This window comes from Macrobrachium rosenbergii, chromosome 43 (genome assembly GCF_040412425.1).
Source record: "Macrobrachium rosenbergii isolate ZJJX-2024 chromosome 43, ASM4041242v1, whole genome shotgun sequence".
Classification (NCBI taxonomy): Eukaryota; Metazoa; Arthropoda; class Malacostraca; order Decapoda; family Palaemonidae; genus Macrobrachium; species Macrobrachium rosenbergii.
In genome coordinates this window covers 22,049,041-22,069,631 of record NC_089783.1, presented here as the reverse complement: position 1 = coordinate 22,069,631, position 20,591 = coordinate 22,049,041, and the positions used below count along the sequence as shown (strand labels likewise).

Genomic DNA, 20,591 nt, shown 5'->3' with positions numbered 1-20,591 from the left:
TTTCTGTGCAGTATGCATGACATTCCTTGTAATTCACCTACGTCATCTATAGCTTTATTAGGGCTGCATGAGCCATGCTTCCTTTTTCTTCTTTTTTCCTCAGCTTAATTTATATTAGGGGTTTAAATGAGACTTCCAGATGTTTCTGTTGTGTGTCCTCCCTTCATTTATTCCTTTGTGCAGTTTCTGTGTCTCTTTTGCCTTCCTCCCCTGTGTATCCCCAGCACTTCCATTTGTGTGATCTTTCTTACAACATATTGCTCATCTTCTCCCCTCCTCATCAGGGGCTCAAGCCATCACAATTTTGATTCTTGGGCTTTCTTTGATACTAAATAGACTTTTGCTGAGCCTTTGATGTATTCATTTCTTATCCTATCTCTTCTTGTCACTCCAGTCATCCATCTGAGCATCCTCATTTCTGTCATGTCTAACATATTTTGTTCTAATTTCTTCAGTGGTGCTGTATCTGGCATATATAACATAGCATGTCTTACCACCACTTATGTACCTTGCAGAGTATGCCTGATACACTTTTCCAAGTATTCTGTTCAACTTGATTTAAATGGCTAGCCTCTTTTTTTTTTTATATCACTCACTGCATGTTTTATCAAACTTAGATAGCACTCTGCTGGGCCCACGTTCGAGTCTCCGGCCGGCCAATGAAGAATTAGAGGAGTTTATTTCCGGTGATAGAAATTCATTTCTTGGTAATGTGGTTTGCATTCCACAATAAGCTGGAGGTCCCGATGCTAGGTAACCAATTGGTTCTTAGCCACATAAAATAAGTCTAATCCTTCGGGCCAGCCCTAGGAGAGCTCTGTTAATTAGCTCAGGGGTCTGGTTAAACTAAGGTATACTTACTTTTTCAGATATTTGGACACTCTCTCAACGCTCGCTTCTCCGAGCCTAATTGTGGCTTACTTGTTGTCATGTATGCCATTTGTCCTATATTCAGTTTTTGTTGAAGATCTAACTTTATTTTTTTATTCTCTGATGCATATCGTACCTATCCAGCTTTCTCTAGCTCCTCTCTAGTTTCTGCAATCAAAACTGTTATTAATGCAGAACTACACTAGGGAAACTCCCCCCTTATATCCTTGTACATTACATCCAGCACGTAAATGTGATAAATTATGCAATATGCAAATAAAAAGCCAAGAATTCAATAAAAATTCTTGCAAATTCAACAAAATTCCCCAAACAAATCAGGAAAGCTAAACAGTCAGTAATGGAAATAAAAATGGGGAAAAAATTTGTAGGGAAGAAACTCATATCTGACAGATAACTATTTAACAGCTCATTAGCTAATTAGTGTAAACACTTTTAAAACCTACACTGAAAACAATAGCCAATGATGGAAGAGAATTAAATTTTTAATTGAATACTGAAATTACAAACTGGAAAGAAGTAAACTCTAAAAGTACTAAATTTTCAGGGTGATAAGAATGGTGTTTACACTCAGATAGCTGCACAATACAAAGCAGGCAATCCAAGTGACAACACTGGTAACTAGACAGTAATTTCTAAGTTAATCTTTCTCATTTTTATCAGTTACTTATAAAGATCTTGATAATTAACAAACAAAAATTTAAAACTGAATCAGTAATGAGTGCTGGTGGAGCAATCAGTAAACAGTTGTTACTGTTCATGAAAAATGACAAAGATGATTGAGACTTACCTACGATCTAGATAGCACATGCACGGTAAAACTACTGCCTGACAGAGACTAAAAACTGGTGAACCTGGGAACATTTGGACTCAAATGTAGGTATGTGATGAAACTGGATTTCAGTATAACTCAGGCTACAACTCTGATCTGTTTGACTTTCATGCTGTAAGCCTTTCTAGTTGATGTGGGGGATTTCTATCCTGACACAATTGGCTTTGTACAATGACTTGTAGGATCACTTCCAGTCTTGACTGAGTTGTTAGTCGGTCCAAGTTTGACATATATTTGGGAATATTTCAGATTTTACCTTTAAGAGTAGAATTTTAAGCATTTTCTCCTGACTATGAAACTACTAAGTAAATTGACTGATGCTTTCAACATAGCTTTCACCTAACATGAGCTTGGGTGGGTTATGAGATGACCATTATTTCTTCAGAAATTTTCATTTTATCTTGTAAAACTTGGTCTTTGAAAAAGATTTCTTATGTACATAGTGATTTCATGGATGTTTTTGGGAATAACTAGCATTTAACATTATCTTAAGTGAGAAATAACATGAGCCAATTTTGGCAGTTATTTTTCTAAAAAATCTCAATTTATTTCTTTGCACCAGTGGTATAGATTTGTTGTGCATTCATTTGCTAAGTATTGTTTTTATTTTATGGTAGTATTCATTGTGTTTGGAAGTTCTTCATAAAATTTTAGACACTAGATGTATGCTCATTAGTCCAATATTAGATTTTTAGATATATTTTTCAGCCTTTTATTTTTACTCAAGGTAATCTTTTCTTATTTTCTACAATTTTCAGAGGTCTTCCTGATTGGTTCAAAAGTGCAATTTTCAATGAACTCTACTTTATATCTGATGGTGGTTCTGTATGGTTAGAAATGCCTCCTCTCAGTGCACCATTGCCTTCTTATGATTCACGGTATGGTATTGATTTTATTACTTTATTTATTTTAAAAACTTAGATTACATAAAACGATAGGTTGTCAGAAAATAAAAATTAGGAAAGACTTTAATTTTTATGACTTTTGCTTTGCCTATTCCATCTTTTTTACCACTTATTTTAAGTAGGTCTGAAGTCAGGTTTGATATGTTTACTTAAGAATTACTCATATTTCATAATATCTTGTGATCAGTGCACTCTCACAGTGAGAATATGCCGTGATTTGGTTACAGCGCTCTGTGTTTGTGGTACTTTATATTATTTAAGTATTCATTTTAGATACAGAATTTCACTGACAAAATTTTATTTTATTCATCATAGACCCATTACATAAAATTAACCCTATTTTTACTTGAAAAGAAGTCAAAAGACACTAGTATGTGTTAAAATAAAAATAAAAAATGGTAGTCCAACAATAGCCTTGCATGACCTATTATTTTGAGCTGTCTCCTTGCTTCATTCTTCATATGTAAAGTCAGGTGTTAAAAATATGCTCTTGAAGTTTTCCAGACTCTGTTTGGATTACTATTGTAGATCATTTATATATGAGAATCACCCTTATTAATACAGGCAGTCCCCGGTTTACAACGGGTCCGTCTTACAACGTTCCGAGGTTACGACGCTTTTCAAATATATTCATCAGAAATTATTTCCCGGTTTACGACGTATGTTCCGGGGTTATGACCCGTCGTATGCCGATCCGACGGAAGAAATATGGCTCCAAAACGGCAGAATAATAAAAATTTGGAGGCTTTTTTGATAAAAAACTCAATTAAAATGCAGTTAACATCATTTTCAATACACCCAAAGCATTAAAAGTAAGGTTTTCTTAGGATTTTTTACGATTTTCGACGATTTTTCAGTTTATGATGATTTTCGGTCTACGACGCGGCGTAAAAACAGAAACCCCGTCATAAACTCATAAACCGGGACTGCCTGTATTCATCTTTCATCTGTGATTCAGCTTAACCTTATTTTTATTTGTGAAATAAGCATCTTGGGAGAATTATTTGTTGTTTCCTGACAAACCCATCAATCATAATTTGCCTTATTTCACAGACATGTAAATCCTGAGGTTTTGATGACAGGAAAAACATGGAAAAGGTGCATATTCGTCATGTTGATGTTTGTATAATATGTGAATATAGACTACAGTATAATGTAGGCTAAGCTACTGTAGATGTATGTGATATACCATAGTGTAGGCTAAGTTAAATCTTGTTTGTTATTCAGTTTCTCTTTGTATTGAATTATCATAAGTCACTCTGCATGAACCTCCAGAATTAGCTGATATTAATAATTACTATACTGTGTATGTATAGAGCATACGTTATATGTAGGGTAGGCCACCATATATATATACATGGTACTGAATACCCTAGTGTATTCTAGGCTATATTCGAGATATGTTTTTTCCAACAAACAATGGGTTTTTTATGGAACCTAACCCCATGTAAGTAGGATAATACCTGTATAAGCATTTTTATTTTTTTTTTTGTGTATATGTTTGAAAAATCAAAATATGCAGTTTTAAGTATTTTTAAAAGGGTCCTAAGTATTTGGGGATTTTAGCTATTCGCAGGGGGATGTGGTATGCATCCCCCGCGAATATGGGGAGTTTACTGTATCCCAGGTTTCGACAGACAGCTGCTGGAAAGGTGTCTTAGAGATGCACCAGTTTTTGTCTAACTCTCTAGACCCCAGCCCGGACTTGGAAGCGCTGCAAGCACTTTCTAGATTCGTCTCGTCCATTGAAGAGGCTCACTGGCGATGCTGACAGCTCTTCTCCGCTGCCCAGTTAGCAGTTTAGGTAGCTGGGAGCAGTTCTCAACCTTCCTGCAGCACTTGGGACAGCCGGAGTATTTCTCTCCTGAGCATAATTCTGTTGCCCCATCAATCCCTCTCAGGTGCCTGATGTCTCTGTTCAAGCACCTGACACCAGCTCCTGAACATCCGCCGCCGGTTTCCAATCGCCTGGCGCCAGCTCCCAAGCACTCAGCGCCAGCTCTTGAGCACTCGGCGCCACTTGTCAAGCTCTCGGCGCCAGCTCCTGAGTGCCTGGTACCAACTCTTCAGTATCAGTCTCCTGCTCGGTGTGCCAAGTACCCGTTTCCAACTGTGAATCTCCAAACCTATGCAGCTCTCCTTCAGCAATTGTGGGTAAGCTCTCTTACCCCTTTTTTGGTTCTAGCTAGCCCCGGTCTCACCTATCTCAACCTTCCTGATGAGGAGCCATCCAGATGACAGACCTAGGCTCCCCACAGTGGTCTTTCCTCGTCTTCTAGGAAGGCACTCGAGATTCAAGTTTGGTTTTCTGCTAAGAGGGAGCAAGGTAAGGCTTCCTTTGTCTTTCCTCCTCTCTCTTGCTTAATCCGTAGGAGATTTCTTTCCTATGCCACCAGGGAAGCTCCTTCTTCCTGACACTCAGTGTTTTCATTGGCGAAAATTATATTTTTCGTTGGCAGAACCTGATCTCTGAGTTGCTTGAAGCTTTCAGGTTCTTGAACTGGATGGTGAGGGTGCTAGCCAAGAGGATTAACGTGGGCAATGATTTAGTTGGAGACTTCGCCTTGGACTGGCTAGGAGTCTTTTCTTGTGCATACAAGACCATCAGAGATAGCTGTCTTGAACTTGCGGCTCTTTTCTCTGTAGGGGTTATGATGAAAAGAGATTTTGGTGCTCCCTTTCCACTAAAGGAGTCATGTAGGCCCAGAAGTTGGACCTCCAATAGAAGTCGACTTCTGGCGCATACTTACAAACGCCCCAAGGATTCATCCACATTTTGTTCATAAGATGGTCTCTCCTCTCCAGCTACAACACTTTTGTGGGAGTAAGCTGAAGTCCAGTCGGCCAGTTCTATCAAGAAGAGCTCAAGTCCTTGCCCAGAAATGAGGAAGAAGTCCTTTGTGCACAAGTGGCAGGCAGTCTTCTCGAGTTTTGGGAGGAGTGGAGTATCAGAGGGACAGAATAGTGGATTGTCAAAGTTCTGAGGTATGATTACTCCATCCGCTCTTGGAGAGCCCCCGTTAATCCATTCTCCTATTGTTTTGACGGCCTTCTCAAGAACTCGGAAAAACTTTTAGTCCTTTTGGAGGAGGTCTTCTCTCTTCTTCAAAAGAGAGCTTTAGAAGAAGTCCAGGACATCAACTTGGAAGGCTTGTACGTACGTACGTCTGTCTGTTTGTGGTCCCCAAATCATCCTGGTTTGGAGACCAGTCTGCAACGTAAATGCCCTTAATCTCTTTGTCCGGAAGACGAAGTTCAGATGGAGATGGACTAGTCAGTCCTTTCATCCATTCACCAGGGCAATTGGATGATAACCTTGGGTATGCAGGATGCATACTTCCACTCCCCCATCCATCCGGACTCCAGGAAGTATCTAAGGTTCGTCTTCCGGGACACTCTCTCAGGCTCCCCACATCATCATCTAAACATCTGTCTACTTTTGGAGCGCCCAGGGGCAGCTAAAATCTTCCAGTTTCAGGCTCTTTGCTTCGGCCTCTTTATGGCACCTCAAGTGTCCACTCGAGTCCTTGCTCCTCTAACTAATGACTTCCTTTTATTGTATAGGCATAAATGTCAGTCTATATCTGGACAACTTGCCTCTTCGATCCCCTTCGAGGGAAAAGTGCACGAAGAACTGGAACTGGGAACAATCGTCTACCTTCAGAAGTCTGAGTTGGCCCTGTCGCAAGAGTCCTCTATGTGGGGATGAGTCTCAGCTGTCAGACTTTTCGGGCTTTTCTGTCTACCAAGAGAATCATCAGCGGCCTTCAGACGGTCCACAAGTTTCTAGCCCTTTCATCTTGCTTGGCCCATCAGTGGATGATACTACTGGGGTCTCTGTTGTCCGTCAAGACACTCGTCTAAGTTAGGCAAACTTCATGTGAGAGTTTGGCAGTTCTTCCTCAAGGCCAACTGGGAAACACAGCTGGACACCTACATGTTTCCCATAAACCAGAGTTCAAGTTGGACAAGCAATGGTGGCAGTCCGAACGTAGATTTTCGGTAGGAAGTCCTTCATCCTCTGAGCCCAGACGTAGACTAATATTCAGACTCCTCCTTTCTAGGTTGGGGAGTCCTCTCTAGGGACCAGGAAGTTTCTGGGATGTCAGAGAGCTGAAAGCAATTCACTTAAGGCTTCAGTGATTCTCGACCCAGTTCACAACAGGACTGTGGTAGTCCATTCAGACAATACCACAGCCCTAACGTACATACGAAAGCGAGGTGACACTCACTTATTTTCTCTTTGCGAGACAGCTAGAGACCTTCTGCTGTGGACAGATCACAATCAAGTGAGTCTAGTCACTCGATTTACTCAGGGAAAAACTAAATAGCCTGGCGGACGAACAGAGCCGTCAAAAGTAGGTCCTTCCCACCGAGAGGACCTTGGATCCCATGGTCTATCGGAATCTGTGAAACTAAGGGGCAGGCTGACATTGGGCCTGTTTGCCACCTCAAGGAACCATCACCTTCCTCTTTTATTGTTCTCTGACCCCGGACCCTCTAGCTTGAGCAACAGTCGCCATCTTGCTAGATTGGTCCTACTTGGTCCTCAATGCTTTTCTGCCCTGCAACATGGTCAAGGAAGTGTTGAACAAGTCTTGGGCTCATTGCAACATTACGATGACCCTCATAGCCCCATTCTGGCCCATGAAAGAATGGTTTCAGGACCTGCTTCGGTTGTGGGTTGACTTTCTGAGACTCCTTCCCCAAAAACCATGTTTACTCAGACAACCTCACTTTGAGAGATACCAAAGGGTTGTCTGCTCTTGCCCTGACAGGCTTTAGACTGTCCAGAAGCTTGTCAGAGCATAAAGGTTTTCAAGATGCACTACAGAGGCTATTGCAAGATGCAGACATAGATTTCCTAGCTGTGTCTTCCAGGCTAAGGGGGCGATTTTCTGAAGCTGGTGTATCAGACTCAACGTCTCTTCTTATGAGATGCTTTTGACCCAAATTGTGGATTTCCTTCTTTACCCGAGGAGATCTAGGAATTTCTCGTCCTCCACCATTAAGGAGTATCAAGCTGTGTTCAGTTCAGTGTTTAAACACTGGCCCTGAATTTTGCATTAATCCTAGATTGTAACAAACGTAGTGTTGAAGTGGCTGACAGGTCCCTCTTTTGAACCCCTAGTTCCTCTTCTTGGAGAAACCTTACTCTAAAGACTCTCTTCCTCGAATTCCAAGATTTCAATAAAGGGTAGGTTTTTCACAAGGAGATGCAGTTTGCTACTTTACCCTTGGATTTTTGCCAAGAATGAGGACTCTTCCAAGCCCTGGCCACCCATTCTTTCTCCATTAAGTCCTTAACAGATACCTTGGCTCTGAAGAAAAGGAGAGAGTTCTTTGTTCTGCTAGGGCTTTAAGTTATTACCTGAGCAAGACTGAGAAGATCAGAGGACCATCCAGTAACCTCTGGTGGTCTATCAAGAACCTGTCGTACCCTCTGACTAAGAATGCATTGTCCTTCTTCATCAAAGACTTAATTTCTGAGGCGCACTCTCAGATTCAGGAGACATTTTGCTTACTTTTGAAGTGAAAGCTCATAATGTTGCGGCAGTCTCTACCTTATTAGCTTTCAGGCACATTCTGCAGGTGACTTACTGGGAGTGTGAACTGATCTTCTTGCCTCACTAATTGAAGGAAGTCGAAACTGTTTGAAAATTGCAGTACCTTGGGGCCATTTTCAGTGGCTGGCATGCTATTGGGGGAGGATGTACAGGTGTCTCTTTTTCTCCTACTATTTCTTTGCCTTGAAGTAAGGTGTCAGAATATCTGAAGCCATGGGATACAATGTACCTGGAGTACCCACCAGTCTCAGTGGATGGGTTGTGGTGTTTTCAGTGTAGGTGAAAGTATTGTCTGGTTGTTTTTTGTATTGGTACTGTGCCCAGGGCAAGGGCACTTTTGTATGCTTTACCAGCAATCAGGCCTATCTTCCGCTGCAAAGCTCCTGCTTAAGTAGAGGCGACCCACGGCTCAACCGCTACGCCACCACAGGTTAAGATGAGCACCAACCGGAGGCAGTTTTCATCTGCAGTAGTTCTTTTACCAGGTAAGGAAGTGACAAGCATTGTTTCAATGCTAGCAGACTTTTCTATTTCAAATTCATTATTATTACTTAATGTTTTGGTGTAGAATATGTCCATGTATCCCACCCTCTGTCAATGTGGGGTTCAGCTATGTAGTTACTTGGTAAGTTACTTATATAAAAATTTTATTTTCTTTATAAAATTGTTTCATATATACTTACCAAGCAATTACAGAATTGGAGCCCGCCCTCCTCCCCTCTCATGGACATAAGGCACAATCAGCATGAGGTTTTCTGCCAAGTCATTTCCAGCACTCCCTTTAATGGGTGGGGCTTGTCACCTACACTAAACTATTGAAGTGCTACCGCTATTTTTTAAATAAAGGCTGCTGCATGAATTGAAACTATAGCTATGTAATTACTTGGTAAGTATATGTGAAACTTAATTTTATTACGAAAATAACATTTTCCAATGATTGAACTGTTGCTCATAACGTACAGGTTAAAAAAATTTGATTTTTCATAGAATATGGTGTAGTGATAAATAATTTTTTTTTTATTAACATTGCACTTTTCAGGGGCGAGTATGGACGATTTGCCTATCTTGAAAGTCATGAGTATCGGATGTATAATACTTATGATGTACACTTCTATGCATCTTGGGCTCTGGTAATGTTGTGGCCTGAGTTACAAAAATCCTTGCAGTATGATGTGGCACACTGGACTACTTCGGCAGACCTTACCCCCCGCACTCACCTCTTTAGAGGTAACAAAGGAGTGAGAAAATTGGCAAATGCAGTGCCGCATGATATTGGAGACCCAGGTATTGATATCAGTGAAGTTTTCTTGCATTTTTTGGAACCACTATCAGTCATAAGATTTAAATAAGTACAATTTATATCTACTTTTTACTGAAAATGATTTTGTTTGATGCCTTAGGAATCACTTCTGTGACAGAATCCAGTAATCTTTCAATAAATTTATTCTATTCTAGCTTCCGCAATTACCGTTTGTATCCTTTGAGCACATAAATCAAATCACTGTATCATGTTCTTTTCTAGAATTATTTTCATTATTCCTTTCCTCTTTTACCATTTTATTGTTGACTGTTATGACACATCCCTTCTGTACCATCTCACTTCACTTCCTATATACTAAAAGAGTAACTTTCCTGCTTCACTACCTGTTAGCATTTTGCTTGCCCTTTTTTGTTTCACCCTCTGATGTATTGTATGGCTTGCATGGTTTATAACAAGTGAAATTGGAATGTAATTGCTGATACTGTACTTGATGATAGTATAGGGAATTACTTGCAGACTTTTGATAGCATTTTATTGAAGGGGATGCCTAATCCATAAGGCCCCATTATAAAGTAAATGTTTCTACCTTATGATTGAAGGGATTTGCCTCAAGTTTTTACCACTTACTCCCTCGGAGAAATTTCGAAATTCGGCCTCTTTAGTTAATTTTTGACAGTGTGGTTGCTGTTCATCCTCAAAGGAGTTACTCTCATGGTCCATTAGAGGCTCCATAAGATAGACTAACTAATTTCAAAGAATTCTCTTTTAGTCGGTCTTGAGCGGTATTAATGCACGTTGACATTTGATCGAGTATAGGACTCAAGAGGGCACTTTCTCATATCTGCAGCAGTTACCTCAGTTCTCAATTCCTATCATCAGCCTGCAAGAAGTAGCAACAACATCATATGCATGTTGCCATTGCAGACTTGGCACTGCAAATAGCACTTCGTATGTCAGCCATCACTGTGTCAATGACACACCGTGCGAGACCTTTCTATCTTACTCATTACTTTCATAGTCTTTGAAGTGTCAACACATCCGCTGATGAGTGCTCCTAGATCGGTTATCACAGAATAACCAAAACTCAGTAGCAAGCTAAGTGTTTAGTTTTAAGTCCCAGTGAAAAGATTTAGAAGCTGTTTAGCTGGTATATTACTGCATTATGTGAATTTAAAAAAGCTGCAGATGGTAAATACCAAGTAGTTTCTAATAAGAATCAGTTCTTTATACCACTACCAGGGCTGCAATTGTATCTAAGGTTCGTCTTCCGGAACACTCTGTCAGGCTCCCCACATCATCATCTAAACATCTGTCTAATTTTGGAGCGCCTGGCGGCAGCTAAAATCTTCCAGTTGCAGGCTCTTTGCTTCGGCTTCTTTATGGCACCGCAAGTGTCCACTTGAGTCCTCGCTCCTCTAACAAATGACTTCTTTTTATTGTATAGGCATAAATGTCAGTCTATATGTGGACGACTTGCCTCTTCGATTCCCTTCGAGGGAAAAGTGCATGAAGAACTGGAACTGGGGATAATCGTCTACCTTCAAAAGTCCGAGTTGGTCCTGTCACAAGAGTTCCTCTGTGTGGGGATGAGTCTCAACTGTCGGACTTTTCGGGCTTTTCTGTCTGCCAAGAGAATCAGCGGCCTTCAGACGGTCCGCAAGTTTCTAGCCCTTTCGTCTTGCTTGGCCCATCAGTGGATGATCCTACTGGGGTCTCTGTTGTCCGTCAAGACATTTGTCTAAGTTAGGCAAACTTCATATGAGAGTTTGGTAGTTCTTCCTCAAGGCCAACTGGGAAACACAGGGACAGAAACACAGCCAGACACCTACATGTTTCTCGTAAACCAGAGTTCAAGTTGGACAGACAATGGTGGCAGTCCGAACGTAGATTTTCGAAAGGAAGCCCTTCATCCTCCGAGCCCAGACCTAGACTAACATTCAGACTCCTCGATTCTAGGCTGGGGAGTCCTCTCTAGAGACCAGGAAGTTGCTGGGATGTCAGAGAGCTGAAAGCAATTCACTAAGGGCTTAAGTGATTCTCGACCCAGTTCACAACAAGACTGTGGTAGTCCATTCAGACAATACCACAGCCCTAACGTACATACGAAAGCGAGGCGACACTCACTTATTTTCTCTTTGCCAGACAGCTAGAGACCTTCTACTGTGGACAGATCACAATCAAGTGAGTCCAGTCACTCGATTTATTCAGGGAAAACTAAATAGTCTGGCGGACGAACAGAGCCGTCAAAAGTAGGTCCTTCCCACCGAGTGGACCTTGGATCCCGTGGTCTATCGGAATCTGTGAAACTATGGGGCAGGCTGACACTGGGTCTGTTTGCCACCTCAAGGAACCATTGCCTTCCTCTTTTTTTGTTCTCTGACCCCGGACCCTCTAGCTTGAGCAACAGACACCATCTTGCTAGATTGGTCCTACTTGGTCCTCAATGCTTTTCTGCCCTGCAACATGGTCAAGGAACTGCTGAACAAGTCTTGGGCTCATTGCAACATTATGATGACTCTCATAGCCCCATTCTGGCCCATGAAAGAATGGTTTCAGGATCCTGCTACGGTTGTGGGTCGACTCTCCGAGACTCCTTCCCCAAAAACCATGTTTACTCTGATAACCTATGAGACTGGAACAAATGGAGAACTATATACTGTACAGTAAACCCCCCCTATTCGCGGGGGATGTGTACTGCACCCCCCCCTGCGAATATCTAAAATCCATGAATACTTAAAACCCCTCTAAAAACACTTGGAACTGCCTGTTTTGATAGTTTAAACACAAGAAAAACCCTCTAAAAATGTTTATACATGAGTATTTTAATAGTTTTATCACAAAAAATGCATCTAGTCATGAAAATGATATGAAAATACAGTAATTAGTGAATATTTCTCAGTAAAAAATACCACAAACGGGCAAATTTTCTGTGAATAATGGGTAGATACGTTCCACAGAGAAATCCGTGAATATGTGAGTCCGTGAATCTTGGTAACACGAATACGGGGGGTTTACTGTACCCTTTTTCCCCCATTGTCTCAGATTTTGAAGGCTTTGAACAAGCTTCTAACCTTCAAAGAAACCACTCACTTAATAGCCCCAAATTGACCAAACAGGCATTGGTTCCTATTACTTCAACAACAGGCGAAGAATTCAATTCCATTACCGTCTGCTGTTTTATCCCAGACAGAAGGGAGAAAGATGTCTAAACGTCCTCCTTTCTTAGCCAAGACCTTCATGTGCTGAATTTTAAATCTTGTCTAACGTTAAAATTACCCACCCAACATTGCTAGATACCAAGTGCAGAAACTATAGACATTGTCTGTATGGCAAATACCAGCCCATATGGAAAGTATGGTTAGACTATATCCATGCTGAGAGTCCAGTTGAGATCTCTGTTGAAGACAGGTGCCTTGCTGTTATAACAGTCATTGCATACAAAGCAGCATGAATGGAACCCTTGCTTTATGGATTTAGTTTTGATGCTATTATAGAAATTGTTACTTCCTTCTTCTGGTCTTTTGCATTACAAAGACCTGAGGATATAGTAAGAGTTGAAAATTAATTGAAAATTGAGCTCTATAATTTGAAATACATGTTTACTAATTACTAATACTATTATTTTCCTTCATTTACATGAATATATACATTCTAGAATAGTATATTTTACTAATTACAGAATTAGAACATTAGTTTTGTGTAATTTTCTTTGGCCCCCAAAAAATCTTGGCCCCACCTATGCCCCCCCCGATGAAATGCTAGCTATGCCGCTAAACTTTATTCTTACCACATTCTCAACTCTGCCTTTTGTTGCATTCTTGGTCTCTTGAATATTCCTTGCTGATCCAAAACCTATCAGTTGTATTATGTTTTTCCTATTTGACTGTAAAACTTGGAATTGTATTATTAAAAGCTAGTCCTTGAATGACTTGAGAAAATAGGTTTACAGTACAGTAGTAAAGTATGCGTGATAGGTAACTTTTACCATTATTCTATTTTCATAATTCCAGAGGATGAGCCATTTGTTCGAGTGAATGCTTACCAAATTCACGACATCAGCTTCTGGAAGGATCTGAATCTCAAGTTTGTGCTGCAGGTAAGACGTGAATCTATTTTGAGGTTTACATTTTTCTGAAAGATATAAATGGGGTGAATCTAAAGATGCTGTTGAGCAGTATAGCTCAAGAGATGTCTTTTCCTGTGTCATCAAGTGTCTGACATAAACATGGAAGCCATTGCCGTTGTGCAGTGTAGGGGGAAAAGCCAATTAAGAATAATGATGTAAATACATAATGAAAGCACATTCTTTAGGTATTACAAGTACACTGGGCTTTTCATACTTCAAAAAAAAGTATCTATTTTTCTACATAGCATAAATTTTAATATAGCCATTTTTATCAAGCTGAAAAACTTTATTTTCAGCACTGGTGATATTAGAAGTGTTGCTAGAAAGTTATAGATGCCTCATGTGGAATTCAATCTTATTTATAAGTTTTTAAGCAACCATGTTGGAAATTTATATCAGTTAGTTTGGTTACAAAAAGTTGATCATTTAAAATAAAGTCTTCACCTTCTATGGAAACATTTACAAGTGTGGAAAACAGAGAATATGATTCCATAAATCATATTAAGTGGTGTATAAGATCGAAAAAAGCAGGCATTCTTAGTACTTTAGATTTAAAATCTACATGTATTCTTTTATCATAAGCTTTAAATAAAAATTTATTATCAAGAATTTTAATATCTAAGAATGATCCTGTTTATAAGGGCTCTTACTGGTATTTGAAATTTCAGCTGAGATACATTTAGTATTTTCTATAATAATTGTGGATTTCCTTGAATTTGAAAATGGTTTAGGATTTGTTCAACATGATAAGCATCTTATTTGATGACATCAGATATGCTGTGAAATGATAGCATTCCATTTTCATGTTCAAATATATCTGTGACTCGTTTATGTACACTAAATTGTTTTCATGCGTTTTCTGGTTAAAAGACCCTTATTATTTACATCATGGCACCTAAACATGCTAAAAGATATGTTGGTGATAGTAGCAGCATGTTTTATGTTGGTGATAGTAGCAGCAAGGAAACATGAAGAAGCTCTAATCTTGGCTTAAAAGAAAAGTTAATAAGACTGCATGGAGGGAAACATTTAATGCGAATACATATGGAGCAGCTAATGTTTCCAGTGTCAAATTAAGGAAAACTAAGCGACATTAACTATTTCTAGTTAATGTCATTAAATTGCAGCATTTTTTTCTTATTGTATCTTCATAAACCATATCATATCTTCTTTACATAGTCATTGAGTAAGAAAAATGTACATCACAACTGCAAGTTAAAGTAGTTACAGTTAAGTGCTCTCTCTAGGGAAGTGTCATACTGTACCAAATGTTTGAAAAGAATAATTGTTTAAAAAGTGAAAACAAGAGGTAAAGTGTTCTTTTGTAGGTACATTATGTTTTGACTAGTCGATGCTCAGCACTGGCTCTGTTGAGATTGGATTTTTCGTGCTTGATAATGAGCATGTGTGGGTGTCTATGACATGGGGGCGTTTGAATGTGATGCATCCAACTGGTTCCGTTATCATTCGTGTGTCCAGGCTTTTTTACACATCAGTCATGTGGTACTTATTTGGTGTGTAGACAACATAGCACCATCTGGTTGATAATGATTAATGCAGATTAATGCTTTTTCTTGGAGTGCATATTTTGTGAGCAGTGTCCATTGGGATAAGAGACAGACCAGGTGTTGCACTCTTTCAGATATACTGGTACTTATTACCAACTTTTTCTTCATCAGTCAGGCAGCTGGCTTAAGAATAGACATGACCTCCCACCTGAGACAAGACTCAGTTGACATTGCATTCACCTGAGTCAACATTGCTTCACACCTGAGTCAAGACTCAGTTGACATTGCCTCCCACCTAAGTCAAGACCCTGTTGACATTGCCTCCCACCTAAGTCAAGACCCTGTTGACATTGCCTCCCACCTAAGTCAAGACCCTGTTGACATTGCCTCCCACCTGAGTCAAGTCTCAGTTGACATTGCCTCTCACCTGAATTGAGGCTCAGGTTTGTACTATGTATAGAGTAACAGATGGTTTAAATTGTTTTAATGGTAAGCACAGTCCTCTTGTTTTACCAGTAGTACCCTTATTAAGCCCCCTCCAGTTGGCTTCTCATGCATTTGCTGTCTTCAAGGAATTAAGGACAGTTGTGATATGAAGTTGGCTTCCTCCAGTGATGGATACTTACCTAAGAGGAAAGCTCTTGTCTTCCTCTACCTGTGATGACTGAATTCTCAGCTAAACTGCTTTGTATAATCAGGATGGGAAAAATAACATAAGAGAGTTGTATCTGTAGTACAAAGATGATTCTAGATTTAGAATTTACACTGTTAATGGCAGTTTTATTGTTTGTATTGCTATAAATGAATGAGTGTTCTGTTTTGTATTTTTATTCCTTAATTTTTTGCCTATTGTATGAACCAGTTTTATTGCAAACATATTGAAGTTCTTGTAGCATATAAATACTGTACTGTATATAAATATAGTGAAATATTCTTGCCATAAATAATTTCAGCATTTCATCAGATTGTTTCATATAATATTGCTTAGAGTAAAAAAAGGATAGTACTGTTGCGTTCGTATAACAAACTACAGCGCTTCAAAACTTTCCACTGTCCTAAAATTCATGGCCCTTTTGGCACATAGTGATGCCTTTAAAATTTCAGAGAATAACACAGATTTGTTTTCCGTCACAATGCTTTATATTTTTCTTGCAGTCGCCTGCACTTTCTCCATCATTAAGCAAGCATTGCATGATATTCACTTAAACTAACTTTGCTAAGTAGAGATATATTGAGATATAGGTTTAAAGATTACAATGAAGTTTCAGATAATATAAGTCATTAAACAAATAGTTAACAATTATCTTAAGTGCAAGTGGTTGCCGTCAGCTGGTCTTTACACATATTAATTCAGAATAGATTTCACATGAAATGTAAAGACCTGTTATAATGCCTTTGCTTTGGTCTATAAAAATATTTTATAGAATAAGTTTCATGTAAAGTGTAAAGACTATTGTAATGTCTGTGGAACATAAAAATATTTGTTTTGAGAATACAAACTGATACAGTTTAAGTGGAGAATATCTTTCATGCAAAGTTGAACGGTTTGAATGTAGTTACAAGGTTAGCTGTCTGGTGGCAATAGTGAGTAATAACGCACCTGCTGGAATCTAAAGTGCCACTTTAATCTTTTGAATGTGTGCTGTAAAGTGCTGCTGCTCTTACTTCTCCTGTGGATAATTGTAGCAGACTTTATGTCTCTTTGTTTTTGGTTCTACTGCTTGATTTTATATGTAATTTTTTTGCATTGTCTCATTTTTGTAATGTCTCATTTCTTTTTACCATCAGGGAGAATAAACTAGGGCAGTGTTTATATGAGGGTCAGGGGCAAGCATGTGGCCATTTTATGTCTCCTGAATCTGTAGACCCACATTGCTCTCATGCATGCTCTAGTGTATACAAGAGACAATTTCATTCATAGTCTTGGGAACATTCTCTCTCTCTGTATGCCCAGTCTATAGACACGGTTTAGGGAGAGGCTCCTCACCTCACTCCTCCCCACCGACTCCTCAAGGGAGTCTCGGGGAGCTGGGTATTGTTGGCCCACTGGAGGTGTGTCTGTTAGAAAAGCCTCCATGGTGTCATGGTGTTTTGGAGGAGGAGATCAACTCGTTTTGTGGATCTGGTAGTTTCTCTTGCCTCAAGCAAATTAAGCAAAATCCGTTCCTAGCCACTTTCCCAACAGAAGAGATATACATTCTGGAGGACTCAAAGTCCGCTCCTCTTCCATTAGAATTGTTAATCTGTTTGGTGACTGAAGAGCTGCCCTTAAAAGGCTTTGACAGAAGACCTAACTTCAGTGCCTGGAAGTCAAGTATCTTAGAGTCTGTGGCTCTGTCTTCCCTTCAAGGGGTATTGTTGCTAAATTTGTTGCTAAACTCTTTGGCAAATTTCTCAGGGACAGGTCTTGCAACTCCAGACAAGAAAACTGTTTAGTGGTTATTAGTGTCTGGAGGAAGGGCTCTCCCATTTCTTGCTCATCAGTGTTCCAAATACAAGGTTAACATCATTCTCCATAAAGGAGACAAAGTTCTTTCTTTTTCAGGGAAGTACCTGATGACAGTGCACTTGCCCATAGAAATAGTTCTGAGATAATTTTCTTGCTCCTGTTTCTTAGGAATTGTATAGACACAGCAACTGAGTTAAGAAGAGTGGATACCAGGGACTCTGTCTTGAACTAAGTTGTGTGTTTTAGATCCTTGGATAATTCCCTGGGTTCTGGATCATCAGGTCCAGCAAGATCTTCCTCCTCTGGTACCACAAGGAAATCTATCTATCAGAAACCAAGACAGTCTACACAAACTTTCATGTCTAAGAAAGGTGATGAAGCTTCACAGTCCTTTTGGCCTCATCAGCTCTTTTGACATGTTACATCCTCACCTAGGATTGGAGGTAAAATCAAGATGTGAGGAAACACCCTCTGAGGTTGGCATCTCCTCCTCCACTGCCACAGGTAGCAGGTTGCCTTTCTCATGCATGGACCAAGTGGCAGGAGTGGGGAGCAGAGCCCTGGGTGGTTTCAGTTCTCCAAGATGGTTACTGGATACCATTCAGTGACTGCTGCCCTCCCATCTCTGGCAACCCAATTCAGTTTCCTTCTAATTATCCTTATTCCAAGAAAGTCCTTGCCTTGGCAGAACATATAAAGGTGAACTAGCCATCTCTGGGCTTTTACAGCTATTTATTCCTAGTGGAGAAAGTGGGGGATGGAGACTGGTAATCAGCTTATCTTTCTTGAATGAGTATATTCAGCAGACTCCTTTCAAGAGAAAACTTCTGTTCCGTGTTAGCTTTAGTCAGAGGAGGAGACTTCTCATGCTTTCAATAGATTTTCAAGATGTGTATTCTCAGATACATATTCATCAAGATGCTTGGATATGTGTACTTTTTGTTATGTGGAAAAATGGTCCTTCAGTTCAAGGCTCTTTGCTTTGGATTGCTTACTGCTCTTGAAGTTTTCATGAGTGTTAAATTTACTTTTGGCTTGGCACCATTCAAGAGATATTTATCTGTGGTGGTACCTTAACAGTTTGTAATCCTAGCCTTGTCAAGACAATGTCTGACTCATTACAAGATTGTGTTCTGGACCTTTTCAAAATGCTAGGCATTGACCTTTGCAAAACACTAGGCATTGTGGTTAATTGGAAGAAATCTGACCTTTCCTAAACACCAGAAAATGTGTCAACTTATGCTCCTGAACTTGGTGAGGATGAAAGCCTTCTCAATGAACTCCCACATAATCAAGTGCAAGGTAGTAATAAGTAAATTTCTTTCTCAACAGGAACAGCATAGTCGGTTCTGGCAGTCTGTTCATGATCATTTATCATCTTGAGATTTTTGTTCCTCACTGTCATTATCTTCTGCAATCTCTCCAATGGCAGCTGAAACAGTTTTGGACAGCTTATTTTTATTTTCCCTTCCCTCTTGTTCCACTGAACTGGGAAGTAAAGGAAGATCTTTTGTGGGGGTTAACTGACAAACATTTCATGGAAGGGGTTCACCTGTTCACCTCTCCACTAGATGTGCTCCTATCTCAAAGGCCTTGAAGAGGTGATGGGGGTTCACTTGAACTGGGAATTTGTGTCAGATGGTGGATGTAACTTCTAGTCCCCTTATACATCAACATTTGGAGAAGTTAACTGCATGCTTTGCTATCATTTCAAGACAAGATAAAGGATACTCTGTGGTTTTGATGAGCAGCAATACCACAGCAATGGCCAGTGTCACCAAGCAAAGGGAACAATGTCTCAAGCTCCCTGCCATCTTGTTGTGATGATTCATGAGTGAGCAGCTCTATTCAGTTCAGGAAACTGGTAACTATGAAATTCTTTGTACATCAGAAAATTAGCCTACATCCAATATGAAGGATGGGCGAGACAAAGTAGCCTACTGAATTCTCCCAGTGTGCTTACTGAAACATCCAGTATCTAAGACAAAACTGTATATCCTGGAGAAGGCAAGTAGCCTACAATACATAAGTGACTATGCTGAGGTAACCTGGATCAGAAGCAGAGCCCAGTGAAAATAATTAGCCCACTAACTTCACAAATGTGTTAGCTGAAATATGGATAGCTTTTGACAAGGAAGCTCCTGGAATGCAGTTAACATAATGAGCATATACAGTACAGTTACTGTGTTGTGTTGATGAATTTTATAGTGTCCACCAGGACTGGTGAGTGGTCAGGGTATCTCTTGGGTATCCCTCTCTGGACCACTGCCCCTTAGACTAGATGGTTAGCAGTCAGCTAGTTTCTTTCATACTATTTGTTTTAGTATATAACAAACTTGAAATTTGCAGTTGGTTTCTGATTGAGAAAAGAGCTACTCTATTTAGGTTTTTCATTCATGGGTAAGCAGTGTTACTCCCATCGGTAATAATAATAATAATTTTCTTTATGCTTATGCATGTACAGCATATGCATATGGCTCCTCTTGGTTAAGTTTAAGTTAGTCTAGCAATGAAGATTTATTAATTTCTCACATTTAATTAATACTGCCTTGTGATATATATAATGATTCTGGTAATTGTAGTACTGTACATTGCTGCATTACATATAATTGTACCATCATGCTACAGTGTAGTGACTGAAGAGTTGAGAGCAACCAGTGTGAGAGTTTTATGGCATGTATTCAGGATGATCTACACCTTGTTTGTAGCTCTTACAGGGGTCAAGTGCACTCACTGGAACTTATATGTGTAGTATGCATTAAGTGGTCCAAATAGCTGTGGGTCTTTCATGGGTCAAGGAGGCACCATAAGCATTTTACTTCTCCAGAAGAGAGAAAGTTCGCATCAGCATCCTGCTTCAAAAGATAAATTCCTCGTCAGTATTAGAATTTTCATTTACTCTTTCTGTTCCTACATCAAGGATGGGTAAGTCTAAGAGTTATCTTTTCTGTGCATTCCATGAGGTGATAAAGAGTAACACCCAGAGCACTTATTAGGTCATTTACCTGAGGATTTGGACTCACTGTTTAGCAGTGATAGTCACATTCCATCCCCC

The 20,591-nt window shown here is 39.7% G+C and overlaps 1 protein-coding gene across 1 annotated transcript in view; it reads left to right on the top strand.

Annotated features, from left to right (window-relative positions):
• Nucleotides 1-20,591, top strand: part of LOC136828642 (non-lysosomal glucosylceramidase) — a 110,765-nt gene that overhangs the window by 53,665 nt on the left and 36,509 nt on the right. Inside the window, exons 10-12 of the mRNA XM_067086680.1 lie at nucleotides 2,479-2,598; nucleotides 9,232-9,476; nucleotides 13,464-13,549. Coding sequence (XP_066942781.1) covers nucleotides 2,479-2,598; nucleotides 9,232-9,476; nucleotides 13,464-13,549 — 451 coding nt within the window. The remainder of the gene's footprint in view (nucleotides 1-2,478; nucleotides 2,599-9,231; nucleotides 9,477-13,463; nucleotides 13,550-20,591) is intronic.